Genomic DNA, 19,704 nt, shown 5'->3' with positions numbered 1-19,704 from the left:
CCATGTATTTCCCCCTTTCTCAAATGCTCAATTTGCTTTGGGCCTGGAAAAGGACAAGGAGCTTCTTTTCAACCCTGAGAACAGACAGTGAACAGACCAGGATTTAAAAGACGCACTGCCAGAAACATTTTTGCTTGCAAAGGATTGATGACTAGAGGTTCAATGCTTTATATGTACTTTGTAATATGTCAGTGCTAATGTGAATATTTATGTATACAACTGAATTGGACTTTGATTGGAGGGATCCAGTTGGAGCACCCAGTAAACCACAGAGTTCATTTCATGCTGGTCACAATCTTCCAGCAATTTCTTTTTCATGACTTTAATTCCTGAGTGTTTTCTATACAGAAAGTTCAAACGTGGTTATCCCTTGGTATCCGAAGCATTCCTTTTTCTGTTTCCATTCTGTTTGTTCTTATTTATGCTGCCTTGTATCACAGTAATGTTTGCACATAATAAATGCCCAGTACCTTCAAGGAAATGTCTATCAAAGCAGAACCACAAGATGTTGGTCTTCAAGATGCCACAAATCTCTCATCTGCTTTGGCTGCAAGACCAACAGTATGACTCCTTTTTTTTCAAAATTGGTGCAGAGTCAGCCCCAAATATATCATCCATGACTGTTAGGGTTGTGTGTAGGCATTTTAAATCAACATTGCTGCTGTCTAGATGCTATAGCTAGTGGTATTCTTACCACCCATTGTTACTCATCACTTTTCAAGACATGTTGGCTGGGGTTATCTTGGGTTCATTTGTGGCTTATTGCTTGGGAAAAAAGGGGCCTCATTTTGCTCATTTGAATGTGTGTTAAGAACAGACATTGAGAGTGGTTTGTAATTCCAGAAGACGAGTTCCTACTTGCCCTCCCCCCCCACTGTTTTTCAAGAATAAATTCCCATCATCCAATTTGTCCAGCTTTCATTATCTTTCTGATATGCTCCATTTCTGCAGGACAGTGTTTGACAAGTTCAGTAGCTGAAAAGATGATAACTTAAGTGGGACAGAGAATTATTTCTCTGCTCTCAATATCCTCCCTGCCAACTTTTCCAGTGGTCTTAGAGTGTTTATTTCAGGGGTGGGCTTCACAAATTTTAGCAAGGGGTTCTCTGCCTGGTTGCTGGATGGGCATGGCCATGGTGGGGGGTGGCCTAGTTGGCCTCCTGCACCAAGGGGGGGGGGCTTTTTGCCCTCCCCAGGCTCCAGAGGCTTTTCTCAACCTCTGGGAGGACAAAAATAACCTCCCCAGGCTCTGGAGGCCCTCAAACCTCCTGAACTTCCAGTAGGCCTGCTTTTTGCCATCCCTGAGCCTCCACGTGCACCCTGCACTTATCTGCATCCAAAACGGGTCATGTGGGGACTCCTGGGAGGGGAGGGGTAGGCAGGGCCAGACAGGAGTGGGATTTGGGGGTTCTCCAAACTGCACAGAATCTTAGCTAGAGGTTCTCCCAAACCCTCAGCAGCCCACCCATGGTTTATTTGAATCTACATCCATAAAGCTGGAAGCACTGGAGGAAGGTTAGGAACTTTTAAAAGCAAACACTGTCAGAAAGGTCCTCTTATTTATGAAAGACTTTGAAATTCAGTTATTCTTTAAATGGTCTGGCAAAAGACCTATCGTTGCAATCCAATATCTCACCCAAGTATTTTCTTTTCTTTTTTTCTGATTAGATCTTTGGGTGGCAATAGTTAAGTATCTAAAAACTCATTTTAACCAAATAGCACAAAATCAAATAATAGGATTGAGATGAGGTATGCACAGTGCTTGTGCAAGGGAAACAAAATGAAATGATCATTTAAAAAGGGCTTTTCCCCTCACCTGCAATGTCCTGTTAAACCACCAACCAATTTTTATGAGAGTGAAGCTCGGAAAGCATCGTGAGTATAATGTCCCTTTTATAGTTCCCAATACAAACATTCTCTATATATATTTTCCTTCTTATTTCCTGCCTTATAAGATGTATTTGTGGCCTGGAACTAAAAAAGAGAAAAAAGGCCACCTTTGCTTTAATCTGTATAGGACGCGGAAACAGATCACAATGTCTACTCTGAATATTTGTTATGAGCTTTGCTTCCATCCTTCCAAGTCCCTGATATAAGATGCAAGTGAAAATACTGCTTCTTTCCAGCCTAAGTGGCCTCTAGCTCTTTGCAGATATGCTACCATTTGATGATTAAGCCTGGATGAGTTGAATTTGGCAGCCTTGTGAAACCACAATATAAATCTGTTTTCTTTTGGAGCAGTGGATCCTTTGAAAACGATTTCTTCTCTGTCTCATAAATACATTGGTTATATGTATCAGAATCTGAACTTGGAGCCATTTTTTCCTGGCAAAGACTAATAGCAGTCTCCTCTTATTATTGATAAACTCTCTAAGACATCAAGCAATAAATTCAGCCATCCAGTGAAATTAGTAATAGATTTTATACAGATAAGTGGTTACTGGCTACTAACTGAACAGGCTTTCCATAAGTAAAGTTGCAGGTGCTTTTGATCTATTGTTATAGGTCATAATAATCATACTGAACCATTGTGCTCAAGGACACAAGGCTCTGTTATGAGCCTTGGTGGCACAGTGGTTAGAGTGCAGTACTGCAGGCTACTTCTGTTCACTGCCAGCTGCCTGAAGTTTGGCAGTTTGAATCTCACCAGGCTCAAGGTTGACTCAGCCTTCCATCCTTCTGAGGTGGGTAAAATGAGGACCCAGATTGTTGGGGGCAAGAGGCTGACTTTGTAAACTGCTTAAAGCACTGTAAAGCAGTATATAGATCTAAATGCTATTGCTATTGATAACTGATCTTCATTCTTCTCAGATCCAAACAGAAATGCCATCTGAGGATTTACATCTGCAGCTTTCTGCATATGAAACATGAGCTTTATCTCCCAAAACACAGCTTCTTCTAATACTAAAGGCATCGTATGTTGCACATCTAGGACATCCCACGAAAGAGAGAGAGAGGGAGGTCAGTTCTTATTTGTGTACTTTCTGAAGGTAGGCAACTGAGAACATGTTAGATCAAGGGTCTGCAACCTTAAATATTCAAAGAGCCATTTGGACCCGTTTCCCACAGAAAAGAAAACACCGGGAGCCACAAAACCTGGATGGGCATGGCCAACAATGTCACACTTCCACCAGTCACATGACCCCCTAGCCATGCCTACCCAGCCGGTCATTAGGGTAGAGAACCAGTTGTTAAAAAACACCGGGAACCACAAAATCCTTTTGACATATCTCTCTCTCCCCTCCCTTCCTCCCCCCTCTCTGTATCTCTCTGTTTCTGCCCTGGCCACTTCTCCATCCCCCGCCGTCGCCCTTACTTTCTCAGGCCAGGTGAGGAGTGACTGGGAGGGGAGGGCAAGGGGTGGGGCCAGCCAGTGGTAGGATCACCTGACAGGGAGCCACAGCAGAGGGCCCAAAGAGCTGCATGCGGCTCCGAAGCCGCAGGTTGCTGACCCCTGTGTTAGACCAATGAACTCAACTTGGTGCCTTCAAGATGCATCAGGCTACCATTTCTCTGAAATAAGCCGTCATAACTTATGGTCAAAAGTTGTGAGAACTATCATCTGATTCCTGGTTAAAAATGAACAACAATCAGACCCAGAAATTGAAACAATGTGGTGGAAGGTAATAGCCAAAGCAGTACTGAAAACAAACCTTAATCTCTTTGTAGAACGCCTTTAATTGAACATGCTATAGAGACTATATTTCAGCTAGGCTAAATGGAAATGGCCTCTTCTTAATAACTGTGTATCTATGTTCCCTACGTTGTTAACTGAAAATATGTGAAGCTTTAAATGTTCTTAGCAAGTGTTAATTGCAAGCAAGATTTTAGAGTCGTCATCTTCTTCTTCTTCTTTTTTTTATTCCTTGTAAATGCACAGTTTAACTCTGGTAGCCATTTTTTAAATTACTGTAATAGTTCCTTAAATCAAAAACATATTAATAGCAGAGGATAGGAAAAGCACATTTCTTCCCTGTAACATAATTACTCTGTCTAGGGACTAGAATACTATAGACCTTGCTCTGCAGAATGAGAAACTGTTGGGTTTTGGGGGTTTTTTTGGGCTACTCCTTTCTTTCTTCAGATGCCTTTCATTGCCTTTCACTGAATGATCTAAAGATGATTGATATTAACCTTGCTTGGAATTCCTTCAGTGAAGGATGGTGGGCTACCTAGATAGTCATCCCTATTTATCTCACAAGGGTTTGAAGAAAAGGGGAGAGACTAAGTCTGCTTGCTTTAGAAGTTCTGGCACCGGGTATAATGGATCAATTGATAGAGAGCAATGAAAAACTTTCGAGACTCTCAATAAGGAAAGCAATTTCTCCCTCTGGCTTCCCCTTCACATTGATGCCTTCCAGAGAGTTGATAGTAAGGCAAGATAAGGAAATACGCAGTCAACTTTGGTCTTTTCTTTACTCTGCTCCTATTGGAAGACGTTGATCTATAACAATTGGCGGAAGTAACAATTATAGACATGCCCCTCCAGTAGAATGGAAAAACAAAGCAAATATGAAATTGTCACTAAGCTCTACCATCTCTTTCTAACGCTTTGCTGAAAAACACCATCTCACAATTTTTCATTGCTCTTTCTAAAAAGAATGCAGGGTTTTGCTCCATCTCAAGAGGCTTTAGGCTTCCTTTTTTTCTTGGTGGTGTATTTATTTATTTTGGAGGGGATGTGGTGGCTCAGTGGCTAAGACACTGAGCTTGTCAGTCGAAAGGTCGGCAGTTCAGTGGTTCGAATCCCTGGTGCCGTGTAACGGGGTGAGCTCCCGTTACTTGTCCCAGCTTCTGCCAACCTAGCAGTTTGAAAGCATGTAAAAAATGCAAGTAGAAAAATAGGGACCACATTTGGTGGGAAGGTAACAGCCTTCCATGTGCCTTTGGCATTTAGTCATGCCGGCCACATGACCACGGAGACGTCTTCGGACAGCGCTGGCTCTTCGGCTTTGAAATGGAGATGAGCACCGCCCCCTAGAGTTGGGAACGACTAGCACATATGTGTGAGTGGAATCTTTACCTTATTTATTTATTTAGTTAAAATACAACTCTGGCACAATAATAAGTGGAATATACTGCTACAGGGCAGTGTTAAATTTCAGGGTTTAGTAACCATGGTTTAAAGAGCAGATTTCCTAAAGTTTCTGTGGCTGGTATCTTCAGAAGGCAAAGGGGCAGATCTCGGACAACAGAGCAGGGACTAATTGGAGTCCTATATCTAGGTAACTGATAGGTGACTGGATTTCTAATTGTTTTTTTAGCTGAGACCAACCTGCATCAAATGCATCAATAGGAAACTAGCTCGGCTAAAGACCAATCAGAAATCAGGTCACCAGGCTATAAAGACAGGAGCCCAGTCAGTTGCTTGTGGTTTGTGTAGCAGATCACCTTGCCTGACATCAAGAAATCTGCTGTCTAGATCATGCTCACTAAACCCTGAAGCTCAACACTGCTCAGTAATGAGTGGACTTGCTGATGGGGGTGGAGGAAGGGCTATTGATGCTGCTGCTCTCTGTGAATTATCTTTCCTTCATTCTAACACTTCCCAGTTTGAAAAGGTGGACAGTTTTGCTTTCTTTAGGATTGTCTAGGAACTTAAGAAGCAAGAGATGCTGAAAAGCACTAGGAAAAAAAATGATTGCATAGTAAAGGATGCACATTCCTTGGCTGCTTTGTAATCAAATGAGCACTCTGCCCATCTTTTCTTTTGAAAGTATTGTTTTGAAAGTATTTCTTTTGAAAGCACAGTCGGTAATCCAACTGAATGAGAACAAGTAGGAGAAATATGCAGAAGAAAATTCTGTATGCATTATCCTCTTCTCCCCCACCACATCCCCAAAGATGCTCTGAAATGATGCTTTATTACAATCTATTTATTTATTACAAGCATCCTTCTCAGTAGAGAGTATTCTCACAATAGATATATAATATTTGATGAGCTATTCAGAAAAGTTTGATCAGAAGGACTCTTATTCCTCTGAGTGACAAACCCACAAAGCTTTGGAACAAACAATTTGTCCCTGAAATAATAATTCATTAACAAATGTCTTCTTAAGGGTGGATTTGCTCAAATAGTGAGTCTGAGAATCTGCTGGTTGCGGTGAAAGTGTGAGTGTGACTCTTGCAATATCTGGGAAAGATGGTTGTCATATTTCATTGGGCTGAATTGTAACAGGTCTAATGAGAAAAGGGTTAGAAAATTGCCCCATTGATTTTCCTTCTCTTCGTCCTCATCAAGGAGTCAGAAATAATGGAGAGGATGAGCCCTCTGTATCTAGAAGACTTCCGCCAGCTTTCCAGAACACATAAAAAAGAGGAGTATTCAACATTCTCAAAGCTGTCTCTCCACTTCTAATATAAGTTTTGCTACTTCTAATGTCAGCTTTGGAAGCCATATGAGCACCAGAAGCTTCAACGCTGCCAACTCCATGTGCCTGGGAAAGTAGTAGGGGTGATCTAGGAAAGTGAATATAGTTAGACATAATAGCATTCTTCCCTTCAGTCAAGGTCATGGTGTTTATGCATCTAGAGGAGAAGTGGTTGCAGAGATGGCTCAAGTTGGGACGGATGATGATTGGACCATATGATAGACTGATGGGTGAAGGGGATGGATTTGGGGTTTTGATTTACTGAACGGAAACCCGAAACCCTCAGATTCGGGTTTTCCCAGATGTGCCAGTATACCTACTCTAATAAAATGGAACTTTGAGAATTGCCTGCCTCGGAGTTTTTACTTGGAGTTGGGGACTTTCTGGAATGCTGACATCTAAAAGAAGCTGGTTTCCTTTTCAGAGGAACACAAAGATTTGTCCTTTCTTGGATTTGTTTTCCGCAATCAAGAAAGTTGGAAATAAATGTTAAATGGAATCCAAGAAGTGTATGTAAAAAATGGGACCATATTTCTCCTTCCCTTTTTAGAACTGCATGTTCCATATTGCTCTCCTTAAGGCATATCTTCTCTCTACTGATTTCTCTCCCTCTCCCCCCGCTTCTTTTCCCTTCTTCTGTCAAGATTTCCCAGGATAATGATTTTGACTCAGGCTTTTCCCACTAAAGAATCTTTTTAAAGAGCATTGTGCATCCTGCATGTAGCAAAAGTGTTTTGATGGGACTCAGTAGCTTTAGTTATGAAATCAATACAGTGCCTGAATGCATTGATACACATTTCCATCACTTAAATATCATTAGAAGAAAGATTTTAACAGATCAGTACATTATACTTTAAAGTTTGTCTTTAAAAGAATGCCAGAAATTTGCTGAAAGGCATCAGTAATGGGATTCACTATCTTCCTAGGGTTAATTTATTCTTAAAAGAATAAAAGCCATTATCTTAAATATTTTCTCCCAGCCTCCAAACAGAATGGGATAGAGGAAACAGCCTTTTGAAATTCAAAGCATATGGAAAAATCATAACTAATATTTTTAAACTAGAAGAGTTACAAGAAATTTGGAAAATTATATATTCCTCTTTGAAATCGAGCTGAAATTATTCACCAAATAATTTAGAAAAAGACAAGATGGCTGTCTTAGAAAAAGACAGCCATCTTGTAGATTTTCTTCTATTGTTCTCCATTATGTTTTATTTGCTTTTAAGGGAGACCAAACTCTCCCTTTCTTGCCCACCCCCATTCCAGCTGATGCTGGCCCTTGTTTCCCCCTTTCTTTATCCATTTTTTATGACTTTGTAATCCTTTTTACCAGGATGGAATTGGGGCAACTGAATGGAGCTGAGCATTTACTGGCCAGATGCCCTTCCTGACGCCTATGTGAAGTTTGCAGCAGATACCTTCCGGTTGCGTCCTGATAGAGAAACATCTGTCACAGTCTAGAATTGAACTCTCAACTTCCCGAGTGTGAGGCAAGAGACTTCACCTCTAGACCACCACACCACTCTTCTTTTTCTATCCAATATGGCTACCAATAATGAAGCAGTATCTGAGAATCCTCCATTGGAAAGCCAAACAATGAATCATGGAGCTGAACTGTCTAATGGCTTCAGGATGTCAGCAAACGGCCAAAGTGCTATTTTAACACTGCTGTTGAGCATTCACCCATACAAATGAAACAAATTCAAATTTATTATAGATACCCTCCTCAGCCTATTTTGGGGGAGAAGGATTGATAAAAACAACAATTCTTCTGTCGAGTGAGGTGAAATAAAATTGAAGCCTCTCTCTCCCTCCATTGCTATTTGTTCCCTCCCAAACAAACAAGTGCTTTTATTTCTATATCTACCTCATTGTTTTTTCATTCCTGGGTTGCATTTATAATCAGGCTAGCTGATAATCCAGTGTTGCCCAGTTATTTATTTATCCCAATCCTGTATTAGACAGGAAGAGCAACTTCATCCTGAGCCCTGATCTCAGTGAGAATTAAATTAGTTTAAAATGTTTTCCCTGTGCCCCCAGGAGTGTCAAGTAAAAGGATACCATCTTGTTGTTTTATTAGCTGATCCATGATCATTTGGTATGCTTTTTTCTGATCTTGATTTAGAAGTGGCTTCTTGTCTGTGATATATCCACTAAGCTGTTCGACATTGTAGTTCTTTTCTCGTGTGTAATCTGTGTGAAGTACATCGTGTTACTCTGAAAGTGGTGCAGGCAGGCTGAGTTGCAGTAATGTTTTATTGATCATGGCCATACATTTGTCCTCAAGAATAATCAAAGCCTTGTTGAAAATATCTGGACCAAACATAATTTCTAATGTTGGATTTTCTCCCTTACCAGAGGGAGCCCCCTTGTGGAGTACTGTGAAGCCGTTACCATGGTAACCCCACTCTGCTGTACAATAGAAGCCATTTTAAGGCAGTCCAGTAGAAGTCATTTTAAGGCACAACAGGCTGTATCTTAACAGAATACCCCCCCGAGGGGTGTTAGGGGTGTCTTACTCCCACAGTATTTCTTTCCAGGGAGTAAGTCATCTGTGTACCAAGTTTTGTTGAAATTGCTCAAGGCGTTCCAGAATTATGCTGGAACATACACACACACAGAGAGAGAGGAATATAGATTTTTTATTTGAGAATTCAAAGCAATATGCATGGGGGTTCTTTTCATTTGACCTATGCAATAGCATCATTGGAAGAGAGATTCAAGTTCTACTGAGACAGTGACTCAAAATCCCCAATAGGTTTTATGGTTCTTGGGAGCATTTAGGTGTGGGTCTCCCTTGTATAAATCTGGGGCCTAAACTCTATATGCCTAGAAGGAGAATTTGAGTGTTCTTATACTCTGAAATATCAAGGGCGACCTGAATTTTAACTGTCCAGCTGTTAGTGATAAATGCACATGCTATCTCTGAAGTTTACTACTCAAAATTACATATAAGAAACGTACAAATTCCAGAAGTTAACATCCTCCGAAGACACCCTTTTCGTTACTGTTGTTACTTTAAAGTTTCAATTAATTGAAATATTTTTATGTTTCTTCCTGGCCACCCAGAACTTAGTATCTAAACAAAGTACCTACTGATAAATGTTAATGACCACCAGGGAAAAATACAGGATATCCTGCTGCATATCAAATGCATTCATTAGTCTTACGAATATTGTGCTGAATACGAAAGCGACCTTGTAATCATCAGAAGCTTGAAATGTTATGACTTCAAAGTTTAGCAGGATTTGCATTACAAAGTAAAATTAATTAGCAGTACATTTGCTAATTGCTACATAATGCCAAGGTAGTGTATATAACATAAAAGCATGATTAACACCAGGCGCTAGTAGGAAGGAAATGAAATTTACTAGACTAATGGCAGCAACAGTGGTAATTTACTTGCTGTTGTGGTTCTTTAAAATGTATCAGTGTGTATCTGAATACTGAGCAGCATTTTCTTCTGCAACCTTTGTCAGTTAAGCTTCCCCCGAGTCCTTCATGAACAACAATAACAGAAATGATCAAAAATGCTCAAAACACCTTACAAGGAGAGAGTGGTTTCATTGGCACACCACAAAATGCCAAGCTAAAAGGCCTTAGCTGAATTTAATAGGCCCAACTTCATTGAAGGCAATTTATTAACTCATAGATGGCATCAATTAGCATCCCGTGGCAGAAACTCAATACCAGATACTTCAATGTCATTGACAAAGTCCTTTGTGTTGCCCACTTTCTCCAAACATCTGTTCCTCATGCTAAAAGTGCCCCAAGAGCAAGCTAGCTCTAAGACCATATTGAAAGAATGCTTAAGGAAGAAACAGAAGAGGCTACTGGAACATATTTATGTTCAACTATTTTTTTTTTCCCTTTCAGTCTAGTTGGACAAAACAGCTGATCACTGATCACCACAGGCAATAACTCTTTTTTTCAGGTCATCTCACTGCTGAACCAAAGCATGGAAATTGTTGGAACATGTGGGTTTCCCCTGCAAGTTTAAAAGGCATTATGATCTGGAAGTAAGATGCAGAAATGCTGCTATAAGGTTTCTTCAGGAGGACATTTCTGAACAGCCTTACTAATCTAAGAAAATGCTATTATTTTTAATTGGTTTATTCAAGCAGGATAGTAAAGCTCTAATAACCTTCATATGTGTACTAAATCTTCTAGATGAACACAATGTCTAGCTATGGCAAACCTAGACAGCATATTAAAAAACAGAGACATCCCCTTGCTGACAAAGGTCCGTACAGTCAAAACTATGGTTTTCCCAGTAGTAATGTCTGGCTGTGAGAGTTGGACCACAAGGAAGCACCAAAAAATTGATGTTTTCAAATTGTGTTGGAGAAAATTCTTGAGAATCCCTTGGATTGCAAGGAGATCAAATCAATCAATCCTAAGGGGAAATCAGCCCTGACTATTTTTTGGAAGGACAATGAAGCTGAAGTTCAAATACTATGGCCACCAAATGAGAAGAGTGAACTCCTTGGAAAATTTTGGGGAAATTTCAAATGTTGGGAAAATTTCAAGGCAAAAGGAGAAACAGAGGGCAGAAGATGAGATGGTTAGATAGCATCATGAACAGAATGAACGTGAATTTGGACAAAATCTGGGAGACAGAGGATGGGGGAGGGGGGCTCACATGCCTGATCCATGGGATTTCAAAGAGTTGGAAACAGAAGCAACTGAACAACAACAAAGTTCAATTACCATACCGAGAAGTTTAACCTATGAAGTAAATTTTGAATTACGCAGTCATTTCAAGACCAGTCTTGAATCTTCATGTTCATTTCTTTACCATTACTTAAAGTGAACTTTCTATGAGCATTGTACTCTTGTCTCTAATTTTCTTTATCCTAAATATGAAAACATTTTAATATTTTCATCTTTCTTCCTTTTCTGAAAACAGAGAGAGACAGTGGTAGTTCTTGAATAAGTAAAACCTTCTTTTAAATAACTATCCAAATGCAAAGGTACGATCCTACTAGTTTAAAACTTGTTCTCAGTGTGTGAGGGGGGTCCTAATTCTTGTAACAGGGCAGAGGATTACATTCTTGTAAAGAAAAAAAATGAAATTTATTATATGAGTATCCTACTTCTTTTTTTAAAAAAAATAATGCCTTGCTTGGGATTGTCTCAAGAGTGTCAAAGAGGGCTGTGAAAATATCTACACACCCCTCACATCCTGGACATAAATTGTTTCATCTTTTACCCTCAAAACGATGCTATAGAGCACTGCAGATGAGAACAACTAGACACAAGGACATTTTTTTCCCAAATGCCATCACTCTGCTAAACAACTAATCCCCATAACACTGTCAAATTAACTAAAACTGTATTACAATTCTTCTTCTCATCCTTACTAGAACCTATCTCTTCCCACTTATGGCTATATCCATGTTGCTTGTATCTTTACAACTTATATTGTTTTTATTGTTTCCTAGTATGATTTAATTGCTTATTAGTATCCTATGACTATCACTAAGTGTTGTATCTTATGATTCTTGATGAATATATTTTATTTTTTTCTTTATGTACACTGAGAGCATATGCACCAAAGACAAATTCCTTGTGTGTCCAATCACACTTGGCCAACAAAGAATTCTATTCTAAAAAAACACCACCAAATCTGTATTGTATAAAACAAGTGGCTGATGTCCAGTTCTGAAAAACTTCCTAGGGAAAGAATGACTAGCATTGTAATGGGTGAGATACAAACTACTGTTTGAAAGTTTGGAGGCCCCAACACTGAGCTACCATTATGGATAGCTCCTGATTACCTATTGCAGTGGTTCTCGACCTGTTGTCCATGGACCCCTGGGGGTGGGGTGGGGCTGCAGGGTCACAGCGGGGTCTGTGAAGGCTTGAAAAAAAGGTTATGATTTAAATCTTGAGTTAAAGGGGGTCTGTGGCCACCAAACATATTTAAAGGGGGTCCATGATGAAGAGAAAGTTGAGAGTCACTGACCTATTGTACAAAGACCTTAATATGATTGATGTAGAAGCCATTCCTTTTCCAAGAATCGCGGTAAGTAACCGGTCTTTTAGAGAAGATCACTGCTTTGGTTTTATTGTAGTTAATAATTTGATGTTACCTACTGCAGTGCTGGGTAATGGCACAATCTCATGCCCCTTTCTTGTGTTAAATAAAGAATTACTATATTATCAGTGTATAAAAGGATGGAGATGGATTAAACGGGTCTATTTCTTAGTGCAGGGGGTTGAACTCATTTTGGTTGGGGTTTGAATCACTGAGTTAATATAAAGCTGAACAGCTAAGGTACCAAAAAGCAGTTTCACCCCTGTTTCACTCCTTTATGAACATGGATAATAGGTGGCAAGTGCCCTATAGCTTCACAGTATACTTGCATTAAATGTTGTCATGTAATTTCTTGACCAGCAATAGCAAATATTGATCAGTAGAAAAAAGCAGACATTTCTCCCGGGATCAAATCAAATCTTCAGCAAAGTTTGCATGCAAGCAATAGGTGTATATTTTTCTAATGGTAGTGAGATGAGCAGTCATACCAATAAATTATAGAATAGAATCATAGTCATAGAATAGATTAATAGAGGATAAGATACTGGTTTCAAAGACACCCCCCCCCCCATGAAATCAGCTTGTACTTCTGCCAAGATTTTATCCTACAATGTTCAAACGTCTAGTTTTTCTGGGGAGACATCTAGTATGTACTTCATTGGTTATACTCCACAAGCTGTTGGAATGAAATTTATCTGGGCTCTTCTATTGATTCATGTACTGATTTATCTATAGGTAGTCCTCGACTTACGACAATTGAGCCCAACATTTCTGTTGCTAAGCAAGACATTTTTAAGTGAGTTTTATCCCAGTTTACAACCTTTTTCACCACAGATGGTAAGTGAATCACTGCAGTTGATACGTTAGTCACCCAGTTGTTAAGTGAATCTGGCTTCCCCATTGATTTTGCTTGTCAAAAGGTTGGAAAAGGTGATCACATGACCCTGGGATATGGCAACCGTCATAAATACAAGCCAGTTCCCAAGCATCTGAATTTTAATCACATGACCATCAGGATGCTGCAATAAGGGTGAAAAACGGTCATAAGTCATAAGTCAGTGCTGTTGTAACTTTGAATGGTCACTAAATGAACCGTTGTAAGTTGAGGAATTCCTGTATTTATTTTTTCAGGAATTTGGAATGTGGCGTTTACCATTGTGAAGAGAGAAATCAAAACTGGGTCCATTTTTCTTATAATTTCATTTCTGCACCTTGAGTTAGTGTAAAGGTGAAGAGGAAGATAACAAAGTTTTCTGTAAGCATAATATTGCTAGGAGATGAACCAGAGGTGGGTTCCAGCAGGTTCTGACCAGTTCTTGAGAACCCGTAGCGGAAATTTTGAGTAGTTCAGAGAACTGGTAGTAAAAATTCTGACTGGCCCCGCCCCCATCTATTCTCTGCCTTCCAAGTCCCAGCTGATCGGGAGGAAATGGGGATTTTGCAGTAACCTTCCCTTGGAGTGGGGTGGGAATGGAGATTTTACAGTATCCTTCCCCTACCACACCCACCAAGCCATGCCACGTCCACCAAGCCACACCCACAGAACTGGCAGTAAAAAAATTTGAATCCCACCACTGAGATGAACATATATTTTAAGCAGAAACAAAGAAGAGGAAGAATGAAACACAAAAATCAAAATTAGTGTATTCCAAGATCTAAAGTATTCCAAAGCAGGGCATGTGTATATGTTAAAAATATTGCAAGAGGCCATTTTTCTTCATTTTGCCAACTGCCTCTTGTCTCTTTCGATAACTAAGGATTGGAAAAAAAAGGCCATACAATTAAAGCTAAATCTTTGTTCCATTCCATCTCAAACTATAAAAAGTCATTGTCAGAGCAACACAGCATTTTTATTTCTTTTTTTTAAATATTTTAAGTGAAGTTATAATACAGGCAAAAAAATGGCAAGCCAAGCTATTTTATAGCTGCTTTTTATTATGTGTGGTATCAAGGGGCATTTTTTTTAGATGTCTCCATAGTATCTTTAAAACATATGCTGCATTAAATGCCAGAACTCTCTACTAAATTAATAAAGTTATCTTAAAAGATACTGCCTTTTTTCTCAAGCTGGAGAGCTGAAAGTGGTTTTCGGAAGGGTGACAAGATTTTAAAAATTATGCAGCACAAAAAATAAATCTTTATTAAATAAAAGTCAGGACAATAATACCAGGAAGAAGCAAGAGGAAGAATAGGAATGGAATTATCTGGCTCTAATATGTTATGAAGGGATAAGAATTGAATGATACAATCAAGTTATAATTTCTGATGGTTCTCAGAAAGTTTCTGTGCGTACGTTTTCTGAATACAAAAAGAACACAATTTTGGGTTTGGTAAAATCAACATCCCATTTCTAACAGTGATCAGCAATGACTTTGGGAATTTTCAAATACAGGTATTTCTTGATTTACAACCTGTTGCTTTGTTCGAAGTTCTAACAGACTTCCCCAGGGTTACTTATGACTGAGATTCAAAGTTCTGGTCCCTTTCCTTGGGTGCTCAGCAGCTGGCCCACTTTATAATTTATGACTTTTTAAAATAAAAAACCAGCATTTACTTCTGGTTTCCGGTAAAACTCACCCATTGTGGACAATGGATTCCCTGAACAACTGTAGTGTTTGCTTAACGACCGCCATAAAACAGAGTGTGAATACGATAGGATAGGATAGGATAGGATAGGATAGGATAGGATAGGATAGGATAGGATAGGATAGGATAGGATAGGATAGGATAACAGAGTTGGGAGAGACCTTGGAGGTCTTCTAGTCCAACCCCCTGCTTAAGCAGGAAACCCTACACCATTTCAGACAGATGGTTATCCAACATCTTCTTAAAAACTTCCAGTGTTGGAGCATTCACAACTTCTGGAGGGAAACTGTTCCACTGATTAATTGTTCTCACTGTCAGGAAATTTCTCCTTAGTTCTAAGTGGCTTCTCTCCTTGCTTAGTTTCCATCCATTGCTTCTTGTCCTGCCCTCAGGTGCTTTGGAGAATAGCTTGACTCCCTCTTCTTTGTGGCAGCCCCTGAGATTTTGGAGCACTGCTATCATGTCTCCCCTAGACCTTATTTTCATTAAACTAGACATACCCAGTTCCTGCAACCATTCTTCATATGTTTTAGCCTCCAGACTCCTTAATCATCTTTAAGGATGTAAAGAGTACACTTTAAGAGTGTAAATTTAGCTTTGCAGAAACAGAAATCAAGAGATGAACCTGTGGATGGTGGCAGTGATGTTCAGTTTGTCTTTTTAGAGAAAATTGCCATGTTCTACAGTCCTTTATTCATATGAAACACTTTATTAAAATGCAAGGAATAAATAAGGATTGCAAAGCATCTGAGCAGGAGACTTTGATAGTGATGTTTTGGGCATGGAATTAGAATTGACATCTCTTCTTAATTCTGTCGGGATCAGTTTTAAGAAGTATATATCATACTGTTATCACACAGATGCCTCCTTGGGGATGAGCTATATCTATTGCATTTGGCCAGTGCAAATGGGCAAGAATATAATTCAGTCCTTTCTTTAAAATATGATAATTTACTGAAGTTGGTTAAATTTCTTAAGTGCATAGAAAAATGCTTTGATTTGCAGTTGTTATGGATACAGTCTTGTCTATACCTAACATGGACATGGCTGTTTTTTGTAAACACACTAAATCATACAGTAGATAACCCCATGTAAATCCAGCCGGTGTGGTTAGTTTATAATTCTTGCATAGCAAGTGTGTCTTTACAATTATTGTTAATGCATTTCGTAACTGGGAAAACTACTGAGCAGGTTACCTAAAATATCTTGCCAAAAATATGTAAAAAATCCAGGTGGGCTGATCATGGTTGAATGTCTTTCCAAATCCTTTTAAATGTCTATTTTTAATAATATGAAATAAAAATTGCCCTTTTCCCATTTCTCTCTCTCCCTTCCCCTTTCTTTCTCCATTTCTGAAATCAGAGAGTATAAATTCCTTCCATATGATATTTGCTAGAGATCTGCCATTTGGGCTCATTTTTTTTAAACTAATTTTATTCTCCACATTTGTTGGCAATTTATGCAGCAAATGCAATTATTGAAGATGAACGGCTGCAACAGCTGAAGGCTAAAAAGTGCCACTTGCTTCGAAGCAAAAGAGAAAGAGAAATGGGCTACAAGAGAGAAAATATTAAAAATATAATCTCTCTACAATACTTCTCCGAGAGGATACGTACACCTTCATAAAAATGTAATTTAATTTTCCCAATGTGGTGCAAAAGGGAGATCTAATTATCGTCTTCTAAATTGCTTTCTTAATTTCTTAAATCTTCACTCTTTGTTTATTTCTTTCCCCAAGCTCAGCTTCCCAAATGTAATAGCAGCAGCTGCCATGTGGGGGTCAGTGATAAAACTTCCTTTTGACATACTTCTGATCAAGATGTCAAAGCCCTAACTCAGAGTGCTGCTTTTTTCCCTCTCTTGAAAATAGTTAGATGGGCTCTGCTGGATTACAACAATTACCGTGAATGTATTCTGAGCTAGAAGTCACATTGTATGCTCTTGAAATCAACGGCCACCTTCCAGGGTATTTCAGCAGGTATCCAAATACTTTGCAGTAGTATATTAATCACCAACTTTATTTTTTTCCCCTTATCTTGTTTCAGTTAAATGTTCTGATCATCCCTTAAAATGAGGCAGGAAGAATATTTTGCATTAGAGCAGTCTAGTCTTCCTGCCATGTGGATTCTGGAATTAGCAGACACATCAGACCTTTACAGATATTTGGGTGTAGATAAAGGTGACTATTAGCTTGATTGGACTCTGTGCTACTAGAGGCAAAGCTTTTACTAAGTGTGTTGACTTAGAGGGGAGTTTCTCGAATGAGGAGACAGGTGTGCAAAATGGAGCTGTTTGGCATTTTACATGAAATGTCAAGGTTATGGATAGCAGATATTTTCAAAAGGGTGGGAATTTTCTCTATGCCTAGAAAATGTCTTAGTTATTCCAAGTGATTTCTTTTTAATTTCCAACAAAATTCAATTGAGCAACTTGCTGTACCTTGTTTAATTTCACCCTGCTTTATGATAAATGGATACAGCTAACTGGATGTCAAAAGCTGTATATCTATGGAGACTCTCAGTCATCCAGGTCATAGTTGTCCCAAAGATGCTTTTTCAAAAGGCAACTGGACTTTCCTGTTTTTTTTTCCCTTGAAGAAGTTTTGTTTCTCATTCAAGAAGAAGAACTGAAGAAGCTTCTTAGATGAGAAGCTAAAAGTTTTCAAGAAAAAAAACCCTCAAGAAATCCCAGTTGCCTTTTGAAAATGCATCTTTGGGTCAAAAGCTATAGTTAAAAACACCAGTGGATGTGGTGGATGAAGATGTGGACAGCAAGCTCAGTTTTCGGGAGGTGAGAGTCCTTCCCCCGCCCCCCCCCAGCTTAAACAAGGGCTGGGGCAGAATCTGGCGGAAGCTCCGGTCTGTTTCCAACCCTTTCCCCCCTCCCACCATCACCACAGTTCCTTCTCATCTTCCGCAAAGCGGCCGCTGGGGAGCTGGAGGAAGACAGTGGCCTACACGCCCTGGCCTGCCTCTCGGAGATCGACGTCTCCACCCAGGGCGTCAAGGGGGCCAAGAGCTTTTTCGAGGCCAAAGTAAGCAGGGAAGAGGGCAGCCTCGGGGGGCGGGGGGGTCAAGGGGAGCAGGTTCACTTGCACAGTTGAGCCTGGAAACCAGCTGGGCGGCTTTGGGCCCCACTTTCTTGGCCCACCTCATGGGGACATTGTTGTAGGAAAAAAAGGGGGGAGGGTGGGAGGGAGAGGATCACCCCCTTGAGTTATTTATAAGAAGAATAAAGGAGGGCTAAACATAAATAAACCCACCCACCTCCCGCCCTCCTTGGCCGCCCCGTCCCCGCAGGTGCAGGCGATGAACGTGGGTAGCCGCTTCGAAGAGGAGATCAAGGCAGAGCAGGAGGAGAAGCGGCGCCAGGCAGAGGAGCTGAAGGAGCGGAAGGAGGCCTTCAAGGAGCTGCAGTCCACCTTCAGGCAGTAGCCAGCACCCCCCCCGAGCCCCCCCCCCGGACACAGCCCATCCCCCCGCCACACCCATCCGCCCCCCTCACTGCAGCCGGTGTTTGCGGGTCAGGTGGCTGCGCCTCTAGGGGTCCCAGTCAGCTGGTGACCCAGCGTGGTTGGTGGGCGAAGAAGGCAGACCTTGGACCCATCTCTTTTTGTTCAAGCAAGAATTTTGGTCCAGGTACTGTATTTTAAAATATTAAAAAACTAAAAAAGCAGAGACATCACCGTGCCAACAAAAGTGTGTATAGTCAAGGCTATGGTTTTCTCAGTTGCAAAGTATTGTTGTGAAAGTTGGACCATAAGAAAGGCTGAGCGCCAAAGAATTGAGGCCTTTGAACTCTGGTGCTGAACGCATTGTAAGCCGCCCTGAGTCTCCGGAGAAGGGTGGCATATAAATCAAATTAAAAAAAAAAAGAAGAAGAAGATTCCTGCGAGTCCCTTGGACTGCAAGGCGATCAAACCGGTCAGTCCTAGAGGAGATCAGCCCTGACTGCTCTTTAGAAGGCCAGATCCTGAAGATGAAACTCAAATACTTTGGCCACTTAATGAGAAGGAAGGACTCACTGGAGAAGAGCCTCATGCTGGGAACGATAGAGGCTCAAAAGAAGAAGAGGACGGCAGAGAATGAAATGGCTGGATGGAGTCACTGAAGCAGTCGGTGTGAGCTTAAATGGTCTCCAGGGGATGGTGGAGGATAGGAAGGCCTAGAGGAAAGTTGTCCATGGGGTCGCTATGGGTCGGATACGACTTCGCAACTAATAATAACAACTGTATTTTACAGTTGGGAATTGTTCCCCCAACATCTCCAATTGAGATCCGATATAAATAGGTCATGAACCAAACTGTTTCAAGTATATGGGAGTTAGTTGTCAGTTGATTACGAAGCTTGGCTGCCAAATCTGCCTGCTCAATACTGCTGTAATTAACTACGGCAAACGGCAGAGGACCTGCTAACTATAATTGAGAGATCAACAGAGGCTACGATGGAGTTAGATGTGCATACTAATTACTAAATTATTGAACACCTGCTTTGGAGAAAGGATCTGGAGGGCGGAAAAAAGGAATATGCATGTAGCTCCACCACCCCTTTAAGACACGTAAGTTGGTACCATGCAGAATGAGATGCTCTGGAGAGATGTTTAAAGTTTGAAAAATTGAACTTCCCTTTTAGCACCTTCTGTCTTTCATAAGGCAGTTCCTGGATTTCACACCATGTCATTTCATCCTTCTCCTGACACATTTTATTT

The 19,704-nt window shown here is 40.4% G+C and overlaps 2 protein-coding genes across 4 annotated transcripts in view; both read left to right on the top strand.

The window, feature by feature from the left end:
• Positions 1 to 19,704, top strand: part of KIRREL3 (kirre like nephrin family adhesion molecule 3) — an 847,361-nt gene that overhangs the window by 107,044 nt on the left and 720,613 nt on the right. The window lies entirely within an intron of this gene.
• Positions 12,313 to 18,526, top strand: LOC117668234 (EF-hand domain-containing protein D2-like). The gene is made up of 4 exons (XM_034422004.3): positions 12,313 to 12,399; positions 17,728 to 17,787; positions 17,897 to 18,031; positions 18,297 to 18,526. Exons 1-4 carry the CDS (start codon positions 12,313 to 12,315, stop codon positions 18,429 to 18,431), a joined length of 417 nt encoding a protein of 138 aa, XP_034277895.2. The 3' UTR covers positions 18,432 to 18,526.

The sequence above is a fragment of the Pantherophis guttatus genome, chromosome 9 (assembly GCF_059756535.1).
Source record: "Pantherophis guttatus breed Tessera chromosome 9, ASM5975653v1, whole genome shotgun sequence".
Lineage (NCBI taxonomy): Eukaryota > Metazoa > Chordata > Lepidosauria > Squamata > Colubridae > Pantherophis > Pantherophis guttatus.
Note: the sequence above shows the minus strand (reverse complement) of the source record. Positions and strands in the feature narration are given on the sequence as shown.